This window comes from Colias eurytheme, chromosome 13 (genome assembly GCF_061535395.1).
Source record: "Colias eurytheme isolate Ceu_HAF_F1 chromosome 13, ilColEury1 Martin Lab GWU primary, whole genome shotgun sequence".
In the NCBI taxonomy this organism is placed as follows: domain Eukaryota; kingdom Metazoa; phylum Arthropoda; class Insecta; order Lepidoptera; family Pieridae; genus Colias; species Colias eurytheme.
Window position 1 is genome coordinate 10,593,608 of NC_142992.1, and position 24,511 is coordinate 10,618,118.

At 32.8% G+C, this 24,511-nt stretch overlaps 1 protein-coding gene, 1 long non-coding RNA gene and 1 other non-coding gene across 3 annotated transcripts in view; 2 read left to right on the top strand and 1 right to left on the bottom strand.

Moving 5' to 3' along the window:
- Positions 1–24,511, top strand: part of LOC149903672 (uncharacterized) — a 51,288-nt gene that overhangs the window by 25,076 nt on the left and 1,701 nt on the right. Inside the window, exon 4 of the mRNA XM_090109018.1 lies at positions 2,446–2,539. Coding sequence (XP_089965144.1) covers positions 2,446–2,539 — 94 coding nt within the window. The remainder of the gene's footprint in view (positions 1–2,445; positions 2,540–24,511) is intronic.
- LOC149903674 (U6 spliceosomal RNA) lies at positions 3,693–3,802 on the bottom strand. The gene has a single exon (XR_016457432.1). It is a non-coding gene; the product is annotated as a U6 spliceosomal RNA (small nuclear RNA).
- On the top strand, positions 21,963–22,753 carry LOC149903675 (uncharacterized). The gene is made up of 2 exons (XR_016457415.1): positions 21,963–22,280; positions 22,605–22,753. It is a non-coding gene; the product is annotated as an uncharacterized LOC149903675 (long non-coding RNA).

A 24,511-nucleotide genomic window follows, 5' to 3' on the forward strand; every position in this document is an offset into this window, starting at 1 on the left:
CAGTTAGCTTCTCGGGTTTTACTAAAGTGATAATGCGATATATACCTACATACAAATAAAAGTTATTGTTTATGAATAGAAACAGATTTTATATTTACTTACGTTTTTATTTTTATTTTGGTCAGCCTTTTTTATCGCATTATCCAATTTGTTTTAAAAAGAATCCCGCTTTGAAATCACACATTCGTTGAATATTTTAAAACAGAAGAACTTTAAAAAGAAAAAAAATGTAGCACAGAATATAAAATTACAGTCTATAATATGCCATTTATAACTTCAAGCGCAAATCTTGAGCGCAAATAATAAATTTTAATTGTAATATTTTATTAATAACTATTAATTATTATTTAATTACTTATATAATTTTTAGGAAGCATTAGAAATATTAGTGGACTTTTTTAGGATCTTAAATTCTTACCTAGGTACATTACAATTTTAAAACATTACATACAGCATGAAATAAAAAAAAAACATCGTTCACAATTCAAAGCAATAAAAGTCCACACACTTAGATTACAAAATAAAAGACAGATGGAGCGTTGCCGAACTAAACCGAATAATTTATCGTCATTTCCATAAAGCTATGTGTGCTGTCATTTCGCCGTTGCACTGTACGTACACGGTGCTTCTGTGTGCGTGTTATGTTACCAGATAATGAAAAATTTCCCAAATTTTTGCCCGACTACGGAAGAAAGAGGGTTATGTTTTTCGAGTGTAGGTATGTATGTATAATATTTCTTTGACACGCCCTGCAGTATAAACTGTTGGATCGATTTTGAGTTGTGACTTGTGAGGTGTCATTGCAATCATCTGAATTATGAAGGTAGCTGTGGTGGTAGTGACGTAGGCTACATAGATTATTAGCAGTCATGTTTTAATTTTTATTATAATATAAATTCGGGTTTTTGATATTATTTTATAATATTGTAAAAATTATTTTATCACCTATCTAGTATCTACTAAAGTTATACATGGACAAAATAATTTTATTCAATTTTTATTAAATAAATTAATTAAATTTATTAAATAAATTACATTAAAAAAGTTTTTATTTTTCATTTAAAACATATGAATGCGAATAGCGGTAGTTTTTAGTCGAGAATGCGGGACATTTTATTTTCATCATATCCATCATGTGTTCACATGAATTAAATCGCAAGCGAAAACGACGCTTTTTATAAAAGTAACAAAAAAATGTATAATGCTTTTTAAAATAATCTAATAATGACCATGAACTTTTATTGCACTATACAAATAATCACATTCACGATCGAAAAATCCAACAGCACTACCCCGAATATCTTTTAACCATTTTACCCCTAAAAATGGCAAATTCATTTTCAAAATACTGGCAGCATACGTTGAAGTTTTGAATTCCTTCGTATTTGTAAAATTATTATTTGTATACAAAATTAAATAAGCCAAATAATCTACAGAAAATCTGTAAAACGATGTTTTATCTTTTTGTTTGTTTTCGGGAACAAGTTTTACAGCGTTTTAATATCACAAGACAGCATTTTTTTACTAAAATATCAAACCCCTTTTGACGTATTGCATGACACTAGAATCGCTATAGCACTAGCGGAGGAACGTATTCGTTTTTGATTTCGTATTTTCTTTGACAAGGGCGATGAATGATTGACATGCTCCATCTGTATTTTATTTTGTAATCTAAGTCCACACACATGTTGGCACAATGTTTTGATTGCCAGTCATCAAAAACTGTGAACTAACTACATATATATTTTTTAATCTGTTTCGATGACGTTGGCTTCGCGCCAAAACGTAGCAGTGTCGATTGGGTTTGATAACGAGTCGAGTTGAGAGAGTTGATTCCTAATTTCCTGCAAGTTCTAGTTTTAGGTGGATTTGTCACAATTCCAGTGTTTTGTGAACGTAGGTACGTTAAAAATATGTGATTTATAAAATATGCCACCTAGTTGTTCATAAAGTGATAGGCGATAGGTAATATTATAATACATAGTTGAATATCTACTGTTGAGTAATTAATAAATGCAGTTAACGTCTATTGTATTTGAATTAAACCATATTGCAATTATAAAAATACTAGCGGTCCGCCCCGGCTTCGCCCGTGGTACATATGAAAAATAGATGTTGGCCGATTCTCAGACTTACCCGATATGCACAGAAAATTTCATGAGAATCGGTCCACCCGTTTCGGAGGAGTATGCAGACTAACATTGTGACACGAGAATTTTATATATAAGAAGATGTGTCAGTCTTGCAGCAGGCTTTACCGAGTTTCACGAAAATTTTTATATGTATTTTCGACAAGTCTGAAAATAGGTTCTAATCTATTATTCATACAAAAGTGATCAAAGCTTTTATCAGGACAACGTTTAACGGTTGCCAAATTTAATGGCCAAATAAGTTATTTTTCATATACTTAAATGCAATTACAAATAAATAATATTTTGTTTATAGATGCATGTGCCGCCGCTGGTGTCCCGGGTGTGCGAAAAAGACATCCGAGTCGTCTGTCTCTATCAGCAGTGATAAGAATGAAAACAACCAACAGGTAAGACTTTTTTTTTTCAATACTAATTGTTTCCTGTTATTTCATTCACGGGATTTAAATAATTATTTAAGGAAATCGTACTCAAATTGGTAGGAGTCGCCATTATTAATATAAGCTCGAAGAAACTCATGGATAAAGCATTGAGATAATATTACTATACGTATGGAGGAGACACCACGAACAAAATCTGTGCGCCATTTTTTTGCTCTAACTAAGTTTTAAAAATTATTATCTAGTTAGGTTCTTACCGATGAAAGTTATTCCTTTGCACATTTCCGTATTATTTGTATTATTTGTGCAATATCGTAACACACACGAAGGCATATTTGATGCGTTTCACTTTAAAACCATTAAAAAAAACCGCTCAACATACGTCATGTGGCGTATGTTGAGCGGAACATAAGTGATGTAGGCGGTGTCGTCTCCATATATGTATATCTCAATGGGATAAAGAGACAAAAAATGTAATAACAAATCTTACATATTGCTTCTGTTTAAATAAAATGTTTTTATCGATGAAAAACCTCTAGGTATTAAAAATTCCTTCATCAAAGCAATGTGTTATATAATATACTAGCTTTCCGCCCGCGGCTTCGCCCGCGTTTGCAAAGGAAAACCCGCATAGTTCCCGTTCCCGTGGGATTTCCGGGATAAAACCTATCCTATGTGTTAATCCAAGTTACCCTCTATATGTGTGCTAAATTTCATTGTAATCGGTTCAGTAGTTTTTACGTGAAAGAGTAACAAACATCCATACATCCATACATCCATACATCCATACATCCTTACAAACTTTCGCCTTTATAATAGTATTGAATATTAGATATTAGATTTATAAGCTAAGTTATTGTTCAATAAATTATGATATTTACAAGCACAGTGCTACTGAATAATTAACATTATTGAAAGGTATAAATTATGAAGTGGTTTCGATTGAAATCTCGTAAATTGCTGTAACAATCTCTACATTATACGTACCTTTTTTTTTGTTTTTAAGTGGGGAAATCTTGCATAGATACCCATTACCCACGGCCTCCGAGGAAGGGGCCGTGGGTTATGTCGGATTCCTACCGACCAAAACCCCACTGTGGTCTGTGTTCCGTCAAGCCGCATCAACGACGGGGCCACGGGTATGGTAGAATTCTTCCGTGACAAAAATGTGGAACGCTTCACGATTTTGCGTGTCATCCTTGCGCAGGGGCCATGCTAATCTTCTCTGTATCGTTCCAATTTTAGTATAATATGTACTGCCGAAGCGAGTACACATTATACGTACCTACACTATTAACTGTTTAAAATTACAAAAACATGCAGCTTTTACTAGAAGTGGTCAAAAGCCTTGTATTTGTTAATACATTTCTATCTATTATGGATTTCCGTATATATTTTGGATAGGAGGTGATAATAGAGAGTCGTCACAGGAATCCATTATTAGAATCTCATACAATAAGACGTGATAAGACATCGGAAGTGTAATTAATTTTCTCCTGACGATGTACAATAGCATTCAGCGTTGAGTCGGCTTTGCTATTATATTTCCACAGGCGTAATGCATTTAGTCCGTTTTATTCGGAAACTGGTAATTCCTCCTACTTCCATTGAGAACTTACAGAGATAATATTATTAGAAGAAGATTTTAAAGTTTTTCTTTAATGAGATCTCATTAAAATATGATTAAAAAGTTACTATAAGGACAAACGATATCGTTTGGAGAGTTATCTAACTAATTATAAGACAAATACTCGTAAAATACTTAAAATCCTTTAACTTTACGCCGATTCGATAGATATAAAGTAGATCTGCCGACTACACTTTGTGTTTGTATCTTTGTATTGAATAGCTACTAAACGACTTCACCAATTTTAACAACTTTTTTCGTGGCTTGGGTAAGATGGCTTATATAAACAGTTGTTAGTATTTTTGAATTAAAAGATCGTAGATTTTTATTATTTCCTTCGGAGAAAGTCGTAAGTGTGATCTAGATTCTAGAGTAATCAAACTTTAAGATAAATTTTTTGTCCGTTTCTAAAAGTAAAATTTAAAGTTTCAAAGGATTTCCATCGAGTAAAGGAGAATAAAAGTATCCTAATAGGGTTGGAAAAGATCTGGATCACAATGGATAGCTCTTAGCTCAGTTTTTTAGTTCTTTTTGCTATGGAATCTTTTCGTTTGACGAAAGCTTGGTTACACGATTAAAGAATTAGCCAAGTTTCCTTTTAGTAAAGCTAGTTTAAATTTTATTAGCTGACGCCCCTGACATTGTCTACATTACTTTACTTTTAAATGTATTTATATCAAGAAATTTTTATAGTTCAAAATATTCAACTGTTTTCTTTTAAAAATATATGAAGTGGCATACCTATATAGAAGTACATAACTATATTTTTCGTTTGGTCGTAATTTAGGGGTGCATCAATAAATTATTTTCCGCATCGACTTAGTCCAGTTTGAAAAATAACATATTAACTATGGTATTATGATTTAATTTATTTTGTGAAAAATGATATTTTTCTAGCATCAAGCACCTTTAACAAAGATTTCGTACTTTAGATTTAAAACATTGCAATACCTATTGTATCAAAAAACTGTTTTTTTTTGCGTATCCCATTGGCCAAACTGCATTTCTGCAAGCTCTTTAGACAATACACCCATCTCGCTCTCCTACACGAGTGTGAGCGAGACGCAAGAGTGCGCTTGACCTATGCGCTGAACGACCGATTTTGGAAGTTTGCGCGCGTGTGCGTGTGTGTAAGCCGTGTACAGTTCGCAGCAGAAGTTGTGTATGTGACTTTGGAAACTAATTTTTAACGTGAATTCGATAATGTTTAAGGTTAAATTTCCATCATAGTTTTAGTTGTAAAATAACACATCAGTTAATTCAGTTTTAGTTATAAGGTATCTGATATAGATTATAATGCCTCATTCTTTACTTAATAACGATTTAGAATACCTTAAAAATAGACCTAATACCTAGTTAACTACATGTCCGGAAGCTCCATTTTGATTACAGGCCAGCTAGGCCAGTAGTGTTACATACTTGTTTGTTAATTTATTTGAAAAAAATATACAAATACCCGCATTAACTTATAACATTTACCAAATACGATACAGTTAAGCTAAAGTTACCAAAAGAAACGAGGTTTATTTCACAAATTTGCATTTCAATTTAAAAACTGAACTTTTCCTTTGAAGTTAGATTTAAGCAAAGCTACTAAGTTAAGGGGCTGTAAAGTTAAATTAAATTTGATTTTATTTTATGTCGCGTGTTACGTTGAAGTATCGTCAAAATATGTTTTATAAAAATACTAGAGGTCCGCCCCGGCTTCGCCCGTGGTACATATTTCGCAATAAATGGTAGCCTATGTCCTTTCTCGTGTATCATAATATCTCCATACCAAATTTCATGCAAATTGGTTCAGTAGTTTAGGCGTGTTTGAGTAACAGACAGACAGACAGAGTTACTTTTGCATTTATAATATTAGTATGGATTATTTCTAAGGAGTACGTATGTACTTACATTAAATCCAGCGAGCTTGCCTGGTAGAGAAAGCGCCTCGCTATGTTATTGTTGGGACAAAATAAAAATAATTTGGAAAATCCAAAAGTGCACGCCTCATAATTTTTTTAAATAAATATTTATTAATTATTATTTTTGTTTATTTAATAACAATTAAACCACATCGAATCAGACCCTGAAAAATGAAAGGGTTCTATTCCTGAGCATACTCAAGTGTAAGAGAAAAAAAAAGACTCGATTAGTAAAGTATTTCGGTCGCTATCGTGTTAACAAGAAAAAGGATCCGCACATACAGACACACGGACGTCCAAGACAGAACTTTTTTAAACTGTTTTTTAACTAGTTTAAATAACAAAAATGACATCAAAAATATCATGAACGTTAAAAATAGTGTTTTTTCTTAATATGTGTGTGTATGTATTATCTTACAAGTGCAATGTATGATACATAAAGACATTTTAAGTTTGAAAAATCAGATGTTTTGCGCGAAGTGACAGTAGTACCCACCTCAACGCTTCGCTTATGAGGCGTGCAATATATTATATAACCATGGTTTATTTAATATACAAATTTATTAGGCATATTATCATTCTTATCGTTAAATAACATATTAAGTGCATTTAAACAATCATACATAACAGCTAAAATATAAGTACTGGCTAAATGGGTAATCAAGTAAAAATTGTCTATGATTTTGGAAATAATTAAATTCGGCTGAGTAGTTACAGGGGTACCTCCTACATAGATACAATTCAGGTTCTATTATATATTTAGTTAAGGCTTAGTCATAGGGTTGTAATTTGGTTGTAATATTGATATTGAAGCAGAAATTTACGGTTGAAAAATTATTCCGAGTGAACAATGAATGTCAATGACCTTGAACTGTGCTTTTACATTTCGTAGCGATAGTTTTTGGACCGGAATTAATGCCTAGAAATAGCCAGTATTTCGTACCTTTGTACTATGTTCAGTAATCAGTTTGTGGTTTCGCTTGCCTTACGAAAAACTATTTGTTTATTTTTTGTTATTATTTGCTGCATTAAGAACAATACCAACAAAGCAATTTGTAAAGACCTGATAGAAGATACCTTCTCCATCTCACGAAATAAAATTTATGGGGTCGAAATAGAGGTTGGAAACATTACCTATCTGAATAGGCTGTCACGTGATATTATAAAGCACGCAACCAAAGCAATGAAAAAAAAAATCATGAAAAATAAACATTAAAAAAAATTGTCTTGTAATTTAAACTTATTGGGTGCACTGTACCCCCAAAATCTATATGTACAGTGTTCCTATCCTCTAGTACTTACGAATAATGACCGGCTTCACACTCACACACACATACACACACACACGCGATACACACAAGGACATTTTTTCACATTAGTGCATTAATGACGATACGGCCGAATATGGTGCGCGAAATTCTGATTTGTTATTTTGGAATATTTTTTATATATCTATAATAATAATACTAAAGTTTATTTGTATTTTTTATAATCTTACAAAAAGTAAAAAGGATAACAAATGTGTATGCAGGATTTTTATATAAATACTTCGATTAAATAATGTATAATTTTACTGTTAATAATACGATATTTAAATGTCTTGGTTTTTGAGTCTTATCCTTATCTCTTTTGTTTTTGATGAAGATGACGATATTTTGATTACACAATTACGCCCAAAGAAAATATACTACTACAATAATAGAAATTAGACTTGCTGAGTGTAGTTTAAAGATTGATGTAGTTTAACTAAGTGGAAATGACGGCACTTTCCTATTTGAACATTGATTGACATTCTATTATTATAAAGCGTCTCTTCATATTATTTTACAGGTTTAATATTCTAATTAATTTATTCAATAAATATATAAATAATAAAATTAAGGACAGAAAACAAATAAAAAAGCCATAAAGAAAATTCATCGTTCTCATTCACAATAAATGTCTAACTTTACGAACCTAAATTAACTTCCAAATCCATCATTAATATCTGCCACACTGCACAATAATATTATGATTTGCTACGTCATGTTTATGATTCTTAAAGTTAAATTTGAATTCAATGACCTTTCAGAGATGTGGCTTAGTGCTTAGAGTCAAGGGTTTACACAAGGACATAACAATTCTCTGGCATCACTTTTTTATATGGAAAATTGTACAGAGTTCGTTGCTGGCTCTTGTATAGAATATCTGCTTTAACAATTTGTCATCATTGTTTTCTATGTATTATGACGATTAAAAAACGATACGAGTTATAAAAACATGTTTGAATATAAATAATATAAGTTTTAGTTGAGTTTCAATGGAGAGTAGAATTCATTAAAATTTTACAAAACGATATACAACTACCAATCTGTACTTGACCGTGGTGAACGTGGTGGATTAATTCCTATAATATCTTCATATGAGGCGAAATAAAGGCGAGAGGCTAGATAAAGTTTAAATACTCACGCTTTAATGGTCAAAGCGTGTTGACCTGAAATTGATGCTTGAAATAGAAGTTGAAATAAAGTTCGTTTTCATACTGCAGATAATTTTAAGCATAGATTCACTTTTTTAATTATTCGACTTCAAGTTCAAATAGGTGATTTTGTATGCAGCAATAGGTTTTTATAAATAAAAATCTTAATAAAAACTTGTTTGTGAATTATTAAAGCAAATATTCAAATTCATATTAAATTGTATCTTCAACTCAATGACTTACTTATATGCAATTAATTATATATTTATTTTTGTATTTGTAATCGCTATTTGAGTGTCAAATCAATCCAAAAGCGACACAATCTGATAGAGTACAAACATGTTAAAGTCGAAAATGACTAAAACTAATACTAGTTAATACTACCAAATTATTACATTCACACATACACGTCGAATCTTCTTATATATAAAAATGAATCGCAAAATGTGTTGGTAAGCGCATAACTCGAGAACGGCTGAACCGATTTCGATAATTCTTTTATTATTATATTCCTTGAAGTACGAGGATGGTTTTTATGTAGAGAAAACGTAAATATGTACCACGGGCGAAGCCGGGCCGGACCGCTAGTTGGTAATAAACGAACATTTATATCTAAAAATACTACTGTCATAATCTTCCCTACACATCCTCATTATTTACTCACATTTTAAGTTAACCACCTATTTTTAAACCAGTTTAAAAGTTACACCATCTCTTGTCAGGCGGGTTATACAGCAAATTATTGCCAAAATTTCCCTTCGTACTTTCCACGCATGTGTGCGTGCTCGGGCCGGTTTCGAAAGTGCACTTAGGTACCTATAGGGCATTTTTGGAACCGCTATTTATGGATAGGTTTAAGACTTTTATGTTCGCTGTGGTGTTCCTATGTGGTTTGGTCGGGTTATAGTTAGCTGAGTTACATTTATGTGTTCAAAAGAAGAGTATTAGAGACCAATAGGTGTGCAATATTATGAAATCCTTGCTGATAAAAAACACACAAAAGCTAGCCACTACATTGCTTATGATCTGTTATTCTGGTACAAAAACTACACTGCTGTCTGCTACCTATGTTTCTTCAAAATTCGGTTAGTAATATTGGCGTGATTGAATAACAAACATTCATATTATTATGTACTTACATCAAAATAGCCGAACTTTCATATTCATAATATCAGTATTTATTCATAACTAGCGGTCCGCCCCGGCTTCGCCCGTGGTACATATTTACGTTTTCTCTACATAAGAACCATCCTCGTACTTCAAGGAATATAATAAAAAAAAGAATTATCGAAATCGGTTCAGCCGTTCTCGAGTTATGCGCTTACCAACACATTTTGCGATTCATTTTTATATATAAGATATCAGATTACCTACGTGTTCTTTGATATTAATCATTTCTAGGTGTAGGTATTTTATAATTCTTAAAATTTCACGCAGTCGTAATTTTAATTAGTTGTGTTAACTACACTATTCTTAAATTAAGTTATTATTGAGGTTTTCAAAATAATGTTTCCTTTCTTATTATCTGAATAGTTTAGGGTCTTCGTTCTAAACTATTTTAATATACGAACGCTACAGAAGGGTCGAATTATAAAAAAAAATTGCTATTATAATTTATGAAAACTATTTCATCGATCTTAACACAAACCAAATGAGATACTTCAATAGTCTAGTGAAAAAAATATATAAAATAATGCATTTTAAATCCATGAAAAATTCTTTAATTTTTTAAGAAAAACATTGTGAAGCATGAAATGTTAATTAGAGAGATTTTAATGATTCAGAAAACATTTACAAAATTGTGTGATTGTTATAATTGCGTATAAAACTCTCACAGAAATGCACTTGTTTATAAGACTAGCCATACATCCGGGTTTTGCTTGTGTTGACCCGAGATAACAAAACAGTATGGTTGATGTTGCTCGGTAAAGATGACGCTTAAAAAATGTATGCATGTATGAAATTTAGAAAACACTAAAAAGATTAATAAATTTTATTAAAAATGTAATGTAATTATTTGTTATCATACAATTTTTAACACATTATAGGTTGTGTTAATTATTTGTCGCCTTGACACATACTAAATATATATTTTAGGGGTAGATAATATTATACTAATTATAGACTACAAGCCCGCATATGAAAAAAATATGGGTCAAATGAACCACCAGGGGTCATATCTAGAACGAAAGAAGAGCAAAAAATAATAAGATTCATCACTATGCCGTCACTTGTAAGCTGTCCAACTGAGTGCAGATGAGAATTGAAAAGTACAGGTAGACTCGGTAAATTTTGGTCATATATTTTTGTACGGCATTCTTAACCATCGGTAGATCCATTAAAAATAATAAGAAACCGCTCAGTGCCGTACAAAAATGTTGGTCCACCAAGTCGGAATTTTAATTTCATTTCCGAGAGTTACCGGGGGTAAATTTGGTCATTTGACCATGTACGGCATCTGTGTCATATTATTGCTATACTGCTTTTAATCCATTATTCCGCAACGCCGTACAAAAATCATGGGGACAAGGGGAAAAAATCGAGAGTTGCAATCCCCTCTCTTTCCCCACCCCAGGGGGTCATTTGACTAAGTACGGCTTCGGTTCCAAAACATTATCTAGCACTCAAAAGTACTATTAAAAGCAATGCCGTCAAAAAATAATTGTTCTTTTAAATGTATACCAATAATCATCTTAATTTCATCGAATTCTTGATATAAAGAGCTGTAAGGTCATTTGACCCTGTACGGGAACTTTTTTTTTAACATGATATTGTAAAATTCAATTGTTGTATAGTATTGCCGTTCAAAAGAAACCGTTCTAATAAAAGTTATAGAGAAATGCAAAACCAGAAATTTTGTTAAAGTTTAAACATCGTAGATTAATGAAATATAATAGTTTTCTACACTTTATTCGTTGTTTTAAATAGTATTAACATAGATAAATTAGGAAAAAACGATGCCGTACATTTTTGTGCAGACCACATCTTTTAGGCTGATGAAAGCGACGAAAGCTACAATTTTAAGGGTGCTTTATGGCCATTTGATACAGTACGGCATTAACATATTTTTACCCAACTACGGCAAAGCAAAAGGAGGGTTATGGTTTTGACAGGTCATTCATCTATTCCCTCGTAACTTCTAAACTACTTATCAGAATTCGACAAATAACATATCATTAGAAGCATCTGAATTGTTCACTGGATAACCAGCGACCAGCTAGCTAAAAGCTATATGGGGTTTCACAAAATCTAATGTGGCGCCCTCTAGCGGACAAAACATACAGAGTAAAAAAATAAAGTTAAGATAAATATGCCGTGTTTGGTATCATTTGAAAGCGCTTTACTTGTACATTTAGAATATGTATATAATACTAGCATTTGCTTGTGACTTTACCTGTATTCATGGGCTGATTGCATATAATTCACATCTTTTCGTTCATAGCTTTTTTATTAGTTCATCAATTTAACGGAGTCCATTCCACTTTACTCCGACTTTCCAAGGTGATAATTAACCACCTCGAGCTTCTTAATATTAATGTATATTTATATTTTGATAATAAAATATAAAGCAAACATTTCGTTATATGGATTTTTTCTTTTTCAGATTTTTCCCCTTTGAACCAACGAAAATGTACGGCACATGAAAAAATATTATCTATGCATAAAATACTTTAAAAATAAATTTATTTCGTGTTGTGTCAAATGACCCCCTGGAGTGGGAAAGAAAGGGGATTACAACTCTCGATTTTTTCCCCTTGTCCCCATGATTTTTGTACGGCGTTGCGGAATAATGGATTAAAAGCAGTATAGCAATAGTATGACACAGATGCCGTACATGGTCAAATGACCAAATTTACCCCCGGTAACTCTCGGAAATGAAATTAAAATTCCGACTTGGTGGACCAACATTTTTGTACGGCACTGAGCGGTTTCTTATTATTTTTAATGGATCTATTGATGGTTAAGAATGCCGTACAAAAATATATGACCAAAATTTACCGAGTCTACCTGTACTTTTCAATTCTCATCTGCACTCAGTTGGACAGCTTACAAGTGACGGCATAGTGATGAATCTTATTATTTTTTGCTCTTCTTTCGTACTAGATATGTCCCGTGGTGGTTCATTTGACCCATATTTTTTTCATATGTGGGCTTGTAGTCTATTATTATTATAAATAAGAATGACTTTTCACTTAATCATTCCCACTAGTCAATTCTCCGGCTCTACCCGAGTTGTCAATACGAGATAAAACCTTATTTCTTACAGTAGACTGTGTAGCTTTTTACGGTTTTACGTATTTCGAAATATTTTCAGTAGTTTTTGAGTAACAGGTTTACAAACACTAAAATATTTCCTTTTTATTGAACGAGTTTATATTATACATTTACATTAATTTTAGGAGTTTTTTAGTGTGTTAAAAGCGATAACCGAACATGAAAATTTTTTAATATTTGAACGTCTCAATAAGCAAAATATTAACTAAATCGGAACTGTAATTGGTAAACCAAATAACCGAGCATGCCGATTGAAAAGGGGATTTCATAGGCATTCATTTATAAATTTTAATACAAATTAAATAGTTCTTAAGCAGGCAATGGGTGATGTTTCAAGTTGTGCTTAATTATTTTTAAAAGGCAATTTAATTTTTACCCGACTACGGCAAAGCAAAAGGAGGGTTATGATTTTGACAGGCTATGTATGTATGTATGTATGTATGTATGTATGTATGTATGTATGTATGTTCATCTGTTCCCTCGTAACTTCTAAACTACTTATCAGAATTCGACAAATGACATATCATTAGAAGCGTCTTAATTGTCCGCTGGTTATAGGCTATATGGGATTTCACAAAATCTAATGTGGCGCCCTCTAGCGGACAAAACATACAGAGTAAAAAAATAAAGTTAAGATAAATATGCCGTGTTTGGTATCATTTGAAAGCTTTTTACTTGCACATTTTGAATATATATATATATTACTAGCATTTGCTTGTGACTTTACCTGTATTCATGGGCTGATTGCATATAATTCACATCTTTTCGTTCATAGCTTCTTTATTAGTTCATCAATTTAACTTTTGTTTTATACTTTTTCAGCGTCGTTTTTTGTCGTAGTTGGGTTTTAGTTGTTTTACTTTTTATCTTGTGATAAATTGCGCTTTGTTTTTGATATAAAATACATGAAAATGAAGTACATGAAAAAGAAATTTCATAAATGAATTGCAGCGATAGCGACAACTTTTGGGATTAATTCTACATGTTCTTGTGATAATAGGTCTCTAGGTGATAATTAGAGAAAAAGTTTGATCAAATTCTTCATTTTCTGAAACTATACTATAAATCCAAACATTTTACAATTTACTAATTTTTTTTTAATAAATTGAAGTATAATATTGTTTGGAATTCCCTTAAACAGCAGCTTCTTTGTTTTGAAGTAACGGTAGGTCTGGTTTGCAAGTCGAAAGGTATGACTGTACAAACGGATGTATATTTAGTCGATTTCTCTAAATAAATTCGTGAAAATCTATACTGAGTAATTTAAATACAGTTTAATGTGCTAATTTATATCAATAACTAGCTGCTCCGCGCGGTTTCACCCCCGTGGCTCCACTCCAGTTGGTCGTAGCGTGATGATATATGGCCTATAGCCTTCCTCGATAAATGAGCTATCTAACACCGAAATAATTTTTCAAATCGGACCAGTAGTTCCCGAGATTTGCGCGTTCAAACAAAACTCTTCAGCTTTATAATATTAGTATACCTTGGCTACGTTCAGGAAAATCCGGAAAAAAACAAATTCGATCACACGTTATGATAATATTGTAGAAAATCTGTGTAGTTCATGTTTCTAATATTAAGTATTTCTTTGTTGCGTTTTTTATTCATTAAAACTGTTCTTTCAGGGATATTCTTTACAGTAAATCTATACTAATATGATAAAGCTGAAGAGTTTGTTTGTTTGAACGCGCTAATCTCAGAAATTTTTTTTCAAATCGGACCAGTAGCCGATTTGAAAAATTTTTTCGGTGTTAGATAGCCCATTTATCGAGGAAGGTTATAGGTTATATATCATCACGCTAAGACCAACAGGAGCGGAGCAATGCGCAGCTAGTACATAATATATCTCTTTATGCTATACTAAATACGTAAAAGAACATATTTTATAAAAGTGAAAATATCACGTTTTCAGTTAATTGAATTCTCCTAAAACTTTGAATTAATGTAAAATCTTTTACTTTCAAGAATTCACTCTATTAAAATTTAAAAGTTATAAAATATTTAGTTATTAACAAACAAATTTATAAAAGAATCTTTTTATTTGGAGAAAAATTTTTGTTAAGTAATTACAAAAAAGATTTGAACAAGCTTTAAAAGTTTAACTGGGACGTCAAATTAAGTTACAGAAAAACAACTTATTATCACTGTAGTTTTAAATAAAGTGTAAAAAAGAAGAGAATTAAAAACTTCAAAATTTACTCTTTTATAACTTCAATAGTTTACAGCTTTTCTTACATCAACCGCTAAAATAAAGTTTTATCAAAATCCGTGCAGATTTTTTTTTGGCTTCAAGCCTGGACAACAGACTATCTTCTCATCTTATTTGTATGGATGTAATAAATTTAAAAACTTTAAACACGCTTTAAGATTTTTGTATTGTCACCGATCCTTGGTGTACAAAGTTTGAATTACATCTGTCTTTTTTACGTCATAATCGGGGGTTGTATACATGATACAATCACATAAAAATCCCTACTGGTGTGGACGACAGCACTATAATATGTATATATGTATGTTATCTAGCGCCATCACCTTTCTACAGTGAAAATAATACTGCTAAACGACATGGTGTCATGGCTTCGAATCCTGGACGAATGAATCAAGCATGTCCTCATTTACAAGCTTTCACCGTAAAGCGCAGTTTCCAGTGATTTGGCATAATTCACTTTGATTGCTTGTCATTATTTCATCGTCATGTTGCGTAAGTTGGAGGTATGGCTTTTTATTTATGACATGAGTACTAAAATCTACTAAGTAAAATTCTTAGCTCATACTTAATAACGGCATTTGTCGGGGAGAGAGTCCTTATAAATATTTTAATTTCAGTAGTTATATTTGTAGATATTAGCCGTATTTGGTTAATTATTATTTTAATATCGGTCAGTTAAAAGTTCGGTACTTATCTTTACTTCCAAAGATCCATACTAATATTATAAATGCGAAAGTAACTCTGTCTGTCTGTCTGTTACTCAAGCACGCCTTAACTACTGAACCAATTTGCATGAAATGTATAGAGATATTTTGATACCCGAGAAAGGACATAGGCTACTTTTTACCCCGAAAATAGGATAGGTTTTATCCCGGCAATCCCACGGGAACGGGAACTATGCGGGTTTTTCTTTCAGTGCGCGGGCGAAGCTGCGGGTGGAAAGCTAGTTATGAAATAAAATAGGTATAATATAAGTTCAACATGACAGAGATGTATTTATTTATAAACTCAAACTCAAACATTTATTTATTCAATTAGACTTCTTCCAGAAGCACTTTTGAATCGTCATTACATTCTTTAAATTTACCACTAGAAGGTCCCCTAGACTTAAATAGATAAAGAATATTTTTATCAAACGTTCGAGCGAAAGACTCGTCTTTTATTCCTGCTTCAAGATCAAAAAGGTCTAAAAAAGTAACAACCTATTTTCTTAGATTTTAAATTTATGTCAAAAGGGAAAGGCTCTACGGTTATTTATTTGAGACATTATAGTTAACGATATAAAATCAAATTGCTAAGAAAAAATAAGAAAGTATGGCATCTTCCGGGTGCGGCGAGATAATCCAAGGGCTGAGGAATGCTGGTACCGTCAGCAAAAAAAGACCAGCAGCAATGAAACATTATTTTAAATACTTTTGAAGTAAAAATTCAAATATGAATTAATGACGATTCAAAAGTGCTTCTAGAAGAAGTCTAAATGAATAAATAAATATTTGAGTTTGAGTTTGAATATAACATATTGATGATATGAGATAATAAGAAACTATTTATGCCTCAAGATGAATATTGTATTTTTTGTTGCTTTTGTAACAATTGTAGAGAATTTCGACATTTGATGTCGAGCAGTAGCAGTAGATACCTGCAGTATCTAAAAGCAATAGGTAGGTATAATATTTTTAAAGCTTACCTAAAAAAACATTCATGCATTAATTCACCCTGAAAATACTTTTCATATTTTGCGCGAGTGGCTGAGTTGGTCAGGCATCCGCCCCGGAATGGCGCGAAAGGATGAGGGTTCGAGTCCCGCCTCGTGATCGAATTTTTTCTATTCTTTATAAGTAAATTTATATTTATAAAGCATTTGAATGCCATAAAACCAAAAATATAAATTCAACAAGTTAATTTAATTATCTTTATATAGAAAAATATTTACAAAAACGGTGTCCCAATTTATTTTCCATCGCTACATCGCCCGAGGGCTGCCTCGTGGAACGGGTTTTAGTCCCAACAAATATATCTTAATCAGAAAGGAAACTGTAATGTATCGATTTGAAATTAAATAACAGGCAACACTGACTGTTGAAAGATAAAATGAGACAAATAAGTAGTAGTTTTAATTATTTTTATTTTTATATAAGATAATGTGGCCGGTGTAGGAGATTATACAAAACTAGATTTCCACCCGCGGCTTCGTCCGCGTTTTCAAAGAAAAACCCGCATGGTTCCGGTTCCTGTGGGATTTCCAGGATAAAAAGTAAAGTCTTATTCTGCGGGTTTTCAGCTACCTACATACTAAATTTCATTGTTAGCGGTTCAGTAGTACTTATTTGCGTGCAAAAGTAACAAACATCCAGCCCCACAAACTTTCGCATTTTGGATTAGGATTGGAATCTTCATCAACCTTTATTTATTCCACGAACCTTCCTTCCATCATTTTTGATCCCATATGTGTTTCTTCTCCCAACCACATCCTTCAAAATGTCACCAAAATCGGTTCAGCAGTTTAGCCACAACGACTTTCACATCCACAACATTAGTATGGGTAAAATAACAAGATTAATTATGTTCGAATACGTTTAATTTGTAACTCGTGAAAGTTACTACAAGTTGTCGTATCGATTTCTCATAATCTCGCCTGACATAGCTCGATAATGAATTATGAATTTAAATTAATACTAGCGGTCCGCCCCGGCTTCGCCCGTGGTACATATTTAAGTTTTCTCTACATAAAAACCATCCTCGTACTTCAAGGAATATAATAAAAAAAGAATTATCGAAATCGGTTCAGCCGTTCTCGAGTTATGCGCTTACCAACACATTTTGCGATTCATTTTTATATATAAGATTATAATTGCGTTAAAAATTCGTGTCATATATTGGTTAACGTAATATTATCTATATTATAATGTAGTTATTGAGTGTTTGTGACTAAACTCCTCGGAAACGGTTATAGCGATTTTCATGAAATTTTTCGTGTTGTGTAGATCTGAGAAAAGTAGACATGGCCATAATACAAGCTGCCATATGTACAATTTGCTTTGTTACAGCTTTTTTTCTTAATTTTATTACACCAATTATAAAGAATAAATAAATAAATAGGTCGTAAATTTTTATTTACGAATCTTCAATCTTGTCAAAAAAAAAAATGTCTCGGTCTGGCAGGACATAGAAAGCTGATCACCTACTTGTCCCTAAAGAAAATCGATCAGTGAAACATATGTATAATGCATCTGCCCCTTACCCCACCAGGGGACATGGGACTTCACTCACTACAATCTTGTAAAGATAGTTGGAATATACATATTACTAGCGGTCCGCCACGGCTTCGCCCGTGGTACATATGAAAAATAGATGTTGGCCGATTCTCAGACTTACCCGATATGCACAGAAAATTTCATGAGAATCGGTCCACCCGTTTCGGAGGAGTATGCAGACTAACATTGTGACACGAGAATTTTATAAATAAGAGATTATCTAAAAAAATTGATCGTAAGCTACTCGAAATAAATACTTACCCATAATATCTTGTATGTACTTCTTTGTTCATATAAATTTCTGCAAATAAAAAGTAAGGTTAGCCAATTAGCTGAAAAATAATACACAGACAGACGGAAAAACATCAATTGCTTATTTATTATATGTACTGGATAAGTAATGTACAGATACGCAAATAAATATGAATATGTTATGTGAATAGAATATACAGGGTGGAAATTTTCGATGGGCCCTGGAGGGAAAGTACTTGGAAGATAGCAAATTTTGTTGAAAGGAAACATTCCTTTATTTTTAAAAAGAAATAGAACTGCATTCAAAGATTTTCGAAAATTCACTTGCATCGATCGAAAATTTCCATATTGTATACCCATCTGAATATATTATAATATATTATATACTATATGTTGGTGATGGTTGGCGCCAATAAGAGATATTTAGATTTGTTTCTTATTGTTTTTCATTTCTTGTTTATTGTATGAAGATTGTATGCATTTTATTCTTTTTTTTTGCCAATTTATTGTCACACAGTCTCGCTACATAAACGTTTTTTTCTTTCTAACCATAAGCAAAACCAGAGCACGCAACTATATCATAATAATTATAAACCGTGCAAAAAGGGCAACATCGAAAAAGCTAACACAAAAAGATGCCTAAGTCATCAAAACCTCATAAAAGAATGCGGGGGGTGTCGCAGGGGCGCGGGGTGCGGGGTGCGGGGCGCGGGACTCCTGCGCAGGCCGACTGCCAAAAATCTAGTCAAACTGGCTCGTATAGTGCAACGCACTGAGAGATGAATGCGTTGGGGACAAGAAATCCGTGGAGTCACTGTTGGTAGATTTTTTTTGAAAATTTGAATTAAATTTATATTTGCGGTGTGCGATATGTGATAAATAAATGTGCTTTGCGTCCTTTCATATAATCATCTCAAGTTATAATTAAGGTTAACGTAATTCATAAAAAAATGAAAACTAATTAATCAAGTATCAATCTATGCAATCTCATATGAAAACAAAACGTTTATGGATGTAGTCTATCTTCAGTCTATTAATTGTACGGTTATTAAATTGAATTTGTTGAGTACTCACGGTAATGAATTATACAATTAACCAAATATTTTCTACTTCGAGTAAACATAATTTAAAATCAAAGAAAACAGATCACACATACACATCATATATCACTATCGAACTACACGAAGCAAACATTAGCATTATAAAAAAAAAAATCAAACGGCGTCTCCACAGTTTTCACTGTCCAGCCGTTAGATAGTCCGTACGAAGTAGGTGCATCTAAAAAGTGCACGATGCAAGCGCTCGCGAAAAATTTTCGGCTCCGCGCGTCGCGGCAACGACCGGTCGTTGAACCCAAGGTAGGAGCTAGGTTTTAACACCTAAGTATTTTGTTGGCTTTGGATATATAATATGAATGTTTATCACGTGATTTTAAAGATTTTTGTGTTCTTTTTTCGATGGATTTGCGTGCGACATTGCGTTGCTTTTCAGAAATTTCCGTATCACGTTTCATCTAACGTATAGATAGTATTTTAGTAACATTCTTTTGCACGCCTCATAAGCGAAGCGTTGAGGTGGGTACTACTGTCGCTTCGCGCAAAACATCTGATTTTTCAAACTTAAAATGTCTTTATGTATCATACATTGCACTTGTAAGATAATACATACACACACATATTAAGAAAAAACACTATTTTTAACGTTCATGATATTTTTGATGTCATTTTTGTTATTTAAACTAGTTAAAAAACAGTTTAAAAAAGTTCTGTCTTGGACGTCCGTGTGTCTGTATGTGCGGATCCTTTTTCTTGTTAACACGATAGCGACCGAAATACTTTACTAATCGAGTCTTTTTTTTTCTCTTACGCTTGAGTATGCTCAGGAATAGAACCCTTTCATTTTTCAGGGTCTGATTCGATGTGGTTTAATTGTTATTAAATAAACAAAAATAATAATTAAAAATATTTATTAAAAAAAATTATGAGGCGTGCACTTTTGGATTTTCCAAATTATTTATTTTTAAAACTAACCTTTCTGTATTGATTTAGGTAGCAATAGCAGCGAATGTAAATGAAATGTAGCCTAAAATATTTTATTATTAATTATTTAGTAACAACTGCAAATAAATATATTTAATACTAGCTTTCCGCCCGCGGCTTCGCCTGCGTTTTCAGAGAAAAACCCGTTCCCGTAGGATTTCCGGGATAAAACCTATCCTATGTCCTTTCTCAGGTATCAAAATATATCTATACCAAATTTCATGCAAATTGGTTCAGTAGTTTAGGCGTGATTGAGTAACAGACAGACAGACAGACAGAGTTACTTTCGCATTTATAATATTAGTATGGATTTACATATTTATATGACTTAAATTATCATTATCTATGCCTAAGTATTTTTAATTTTCACATTCTGTCCCTGTTACCTACTTCAATTTTCCCGCGTAATTTACATTCGTGAATGCTTCACTCCTAGGTCGTGTAAAGAAAACATATTTTTTTATCGGCATAGTTTATGCATAGCCTAGGCGCTTTCTAATAGTATTTTTTCAAGTCGAATAAGTACTTTCTAATCGTTACAAAAAAAAAATCCTCTCTATAATATTAGTATTGACGTAAATATGTTTGTACATTGCAATTGCAAAGGTCACAGTATCAACCACAAACTGGCTATACCGTTTGTACTAATGATTCGTATTGATATATCATTCACCCTGGCCCACGCAAATTTATCCAAAATGACTGGTTAATTTTAATGTGCAATAACTTTGGTGTAAACAAAATGATTTTATGTGTTTGTCCAGGCAATATCTTCAACAGAAGAACAAATATGTAAAATTCTTTCGCTTCCTGATAGGTTGTTGTGCTAGAATTTTAACGAGTAATAAGTAGGTACATTATGTCTATCTAGACTATAATATTTATATTCGATCAAATTTCATATAGGTATGGCCATAGAAATCTAAATAACAAGACACTAGAAGTCGTAAGCGTGCGTGACCTTGTCGCCACTCAGGTGATTTGCACAACACCAGTGCATTCGTCACTGTTCAGTTGCTCTGGAGACGTATGAGTGTATACATGGTGTGTTTCAGCAATTCCCATTGCGGAAATTCTTCCACAAGTTGTAATTATACTTATAAAGGAATAATATTTCATCGGAAAATATTTTTTTTTAGAAATAATGCCGTTTTTCCTTAAAATTATAGAATATTTACAAGTATTACGAGCGTCACCATAGTAATCGAAATAACAATGAATGACACAGTCGACCATTCTTATTATCACGTTTGTTCGTATTGGAGCAAAAAGTCTCATATACTTAGGGATGTTATTTTAAAATAAACCGTAAATTCGTGCGTTAGGATACATATTCAAAAGCTTAATTTAATAGATAAGTTAGTTTTCACTAAAATCAAGATGTCCAATAAAAGGCATAGTTTATAGTACGACATAAAAGAGATGAAATTAATTATTTTGGAACTAATTCGTTTTTCATTACCTGGCAACCCTGAATTGGCAATGTAGCTGTCAAGTTGAATAAAAATTTGTTGTTTTTTTCGTGAAGTGGAGAATTATTGAGATAAAATTGTTATTTAGAACAAGAAATTTAAATAAAAAGGAGACATCATGAAAAAGGTTAAACGTAGCGGTGTCCGTGATGTGGTGTATAAAGTTTTTATTCGGTGTTTGTCCGAATTTCAAGCTGGAAATTTATTGACTGATTTGGAAAACGTTTACAAACGTACAGCAGAATATACCGGTGAGATTCCATTTATTTTTGCTCAGTACTACGTAAAATAGAATATTCCATTAGTGACGAGTGTTTAATGTATGTATGTATGGCGATTATTACGTTTTCGCAATTTAATTTGAGGTTATTTGTATGTAAACAAAAACTAGTTTTTATAGTGCGACCAGCACAATTTGAGTCAAGAAGTTATATCCAATCCAACCAGCCTCAAATAAAGTACCTAGTTTAGATTTTACTACATAGTATAGTGATAACTGTTTTCATACAGCTATCTATCTATTAATCAATCAAACCATAAGAAAAAAAATCATATTTACTGTATCATATTTACAGATACTGAAGATGCCCCGTACCCTCTTGCCAGTACTTCGAAACAGAGTGATGATCAGTCCTTTGAAGGAGTAGAATATTTAGATTTTGATGAATTATATTAATGTACAAAATTTATCTACAAAAAAAAATAAAAATATGTGGTTTTCAAATCGCCTTGTTTTTTTCTACCCGACGGACCCAGAAAGAGGGTAATGTGTTTGAGCTGCATGTATGCTTGTTTGTTTGTTTGTTTGATTCTATGTGCGCCTCTGCAGTCTAAACACTTGACCGATTTTTATAAAATAACTAATTCCAAATACATTTAAGTAAAATTTGACCTAGGTAGGTCAATTAAAATACTAATGTATTTTTGTCTTAAATTTACACTATTGCTACAATGAAACAATTATAACGGTTTAAATCGCGGTATTTATTTTAGATTATATTATATAGATTTTTGGATTTTTATTCTATAGTATCAAGATCGCTTGCGTCGCAGTATCAGTGTTGCTATATGAGCGACGGTGGCGCCCTCATTTATTTTCATCTCTTTTGTGTCGCACTGTACTTGTGTGTACTGTTTAGCTTTCGGTTTGAATGTGTTGATTTTGGCGACAGCGGTTTTCATACGAATTATGACATAATAGCACTTCTATGTGTCTTGTTATTTAGATTTCTATGGGTATGGCCTTTTGTGTGAGAGTGACGAATACCGTGACAATTCTTTTTGTTGTGTTTGTAGAAAATCGTTTTTTTGGCCATTTATTTCTAACTAGCTGTGCTCCGCGGTTTTACCCGCAGTGCTCCGCTCCTGTTAGTCTTAGCGAGATGATATATATGTTACGGCTAAAGGTAGGTGAGAACATAAACTTAAGATTAGCCGGCTAAACTTAGGTTTATTTTCGACGAGGTGTTAATGTTAGTTTGTTCTATCTTTAGCCGGCTAAACTTAAGTGTAACCGCAGGCCCGTGGCTAAAAATGTCGGGGTGGGTAGATTTGGTTACTTTAAGGGGCTTAGAAGAGCTAAACGAGGCAAAACTCGAGTTTTATAATGCTTTAAAGTATATGATTAACTGTAGTAAAAAATCTCAGACAAATATATGATATTCTTCAGGATATATACTAGTTAGATATCGTGCTGAAAACACAATACAACTTATTTTACTCGATAGAAAAAAATCACAAAGGTACCTCTAAAAAAATCTTTTGATACTTAAAAACCATACTAAACTACATGCAATCATTCTGTTTTTACGGCAAATAATTCTACAAGCAACATACTAAAAAAACTTCGTTTTATTTTTTTAGTCCAATCAATAGATTTCGTGTAAATCGCAAATTCTTATTCCCAAACCAAAAACGTACGCATGTGTGCGTGAACCGCCTGTGTACCGACACTACCGGCCGAGGCCTGTTAACCACTAACCGTCGTCGATTGTGTTAATGTGTGCGCGAGTCACTCAATTTCAGCTAGCTCTTGTAATCCCCTTAATACATGTAAGGAACAGGGCGAGTGTTTTCTGGCACTTTGCCGGCTGCTGCCGCAGCACGCTCGCTGCGCTCGCTCGGCTCGTGCGGGTCTTAAGAGTTCTAACCTAACCTAACCTAGCCACCAGCTTTCTGCCCTGAGTCGGGGTGGGTAGATTTGGTTACTATAATACATGTAAGGAACAGGGCGAGTGTTTTCTGGCACTGTGCGGGCCCCTCAAGCCCTCCACCGGCCCGGCGCTAACCAAATCTACCCACCCGGACATTTTTAGCCACGGGCCTGCGGTTACACTTAAGTTTAGCCGGCTAAAGATAGAACAAACTAACATTAACACCTCGTTGAAAATAAACCTAAGTTTAGCCGGCTAATCTTAAGTTTATGTTCTCACCTACCTTTAGCCGTGACATATACACCGAAAGAATTTTTCAAATCGGACCA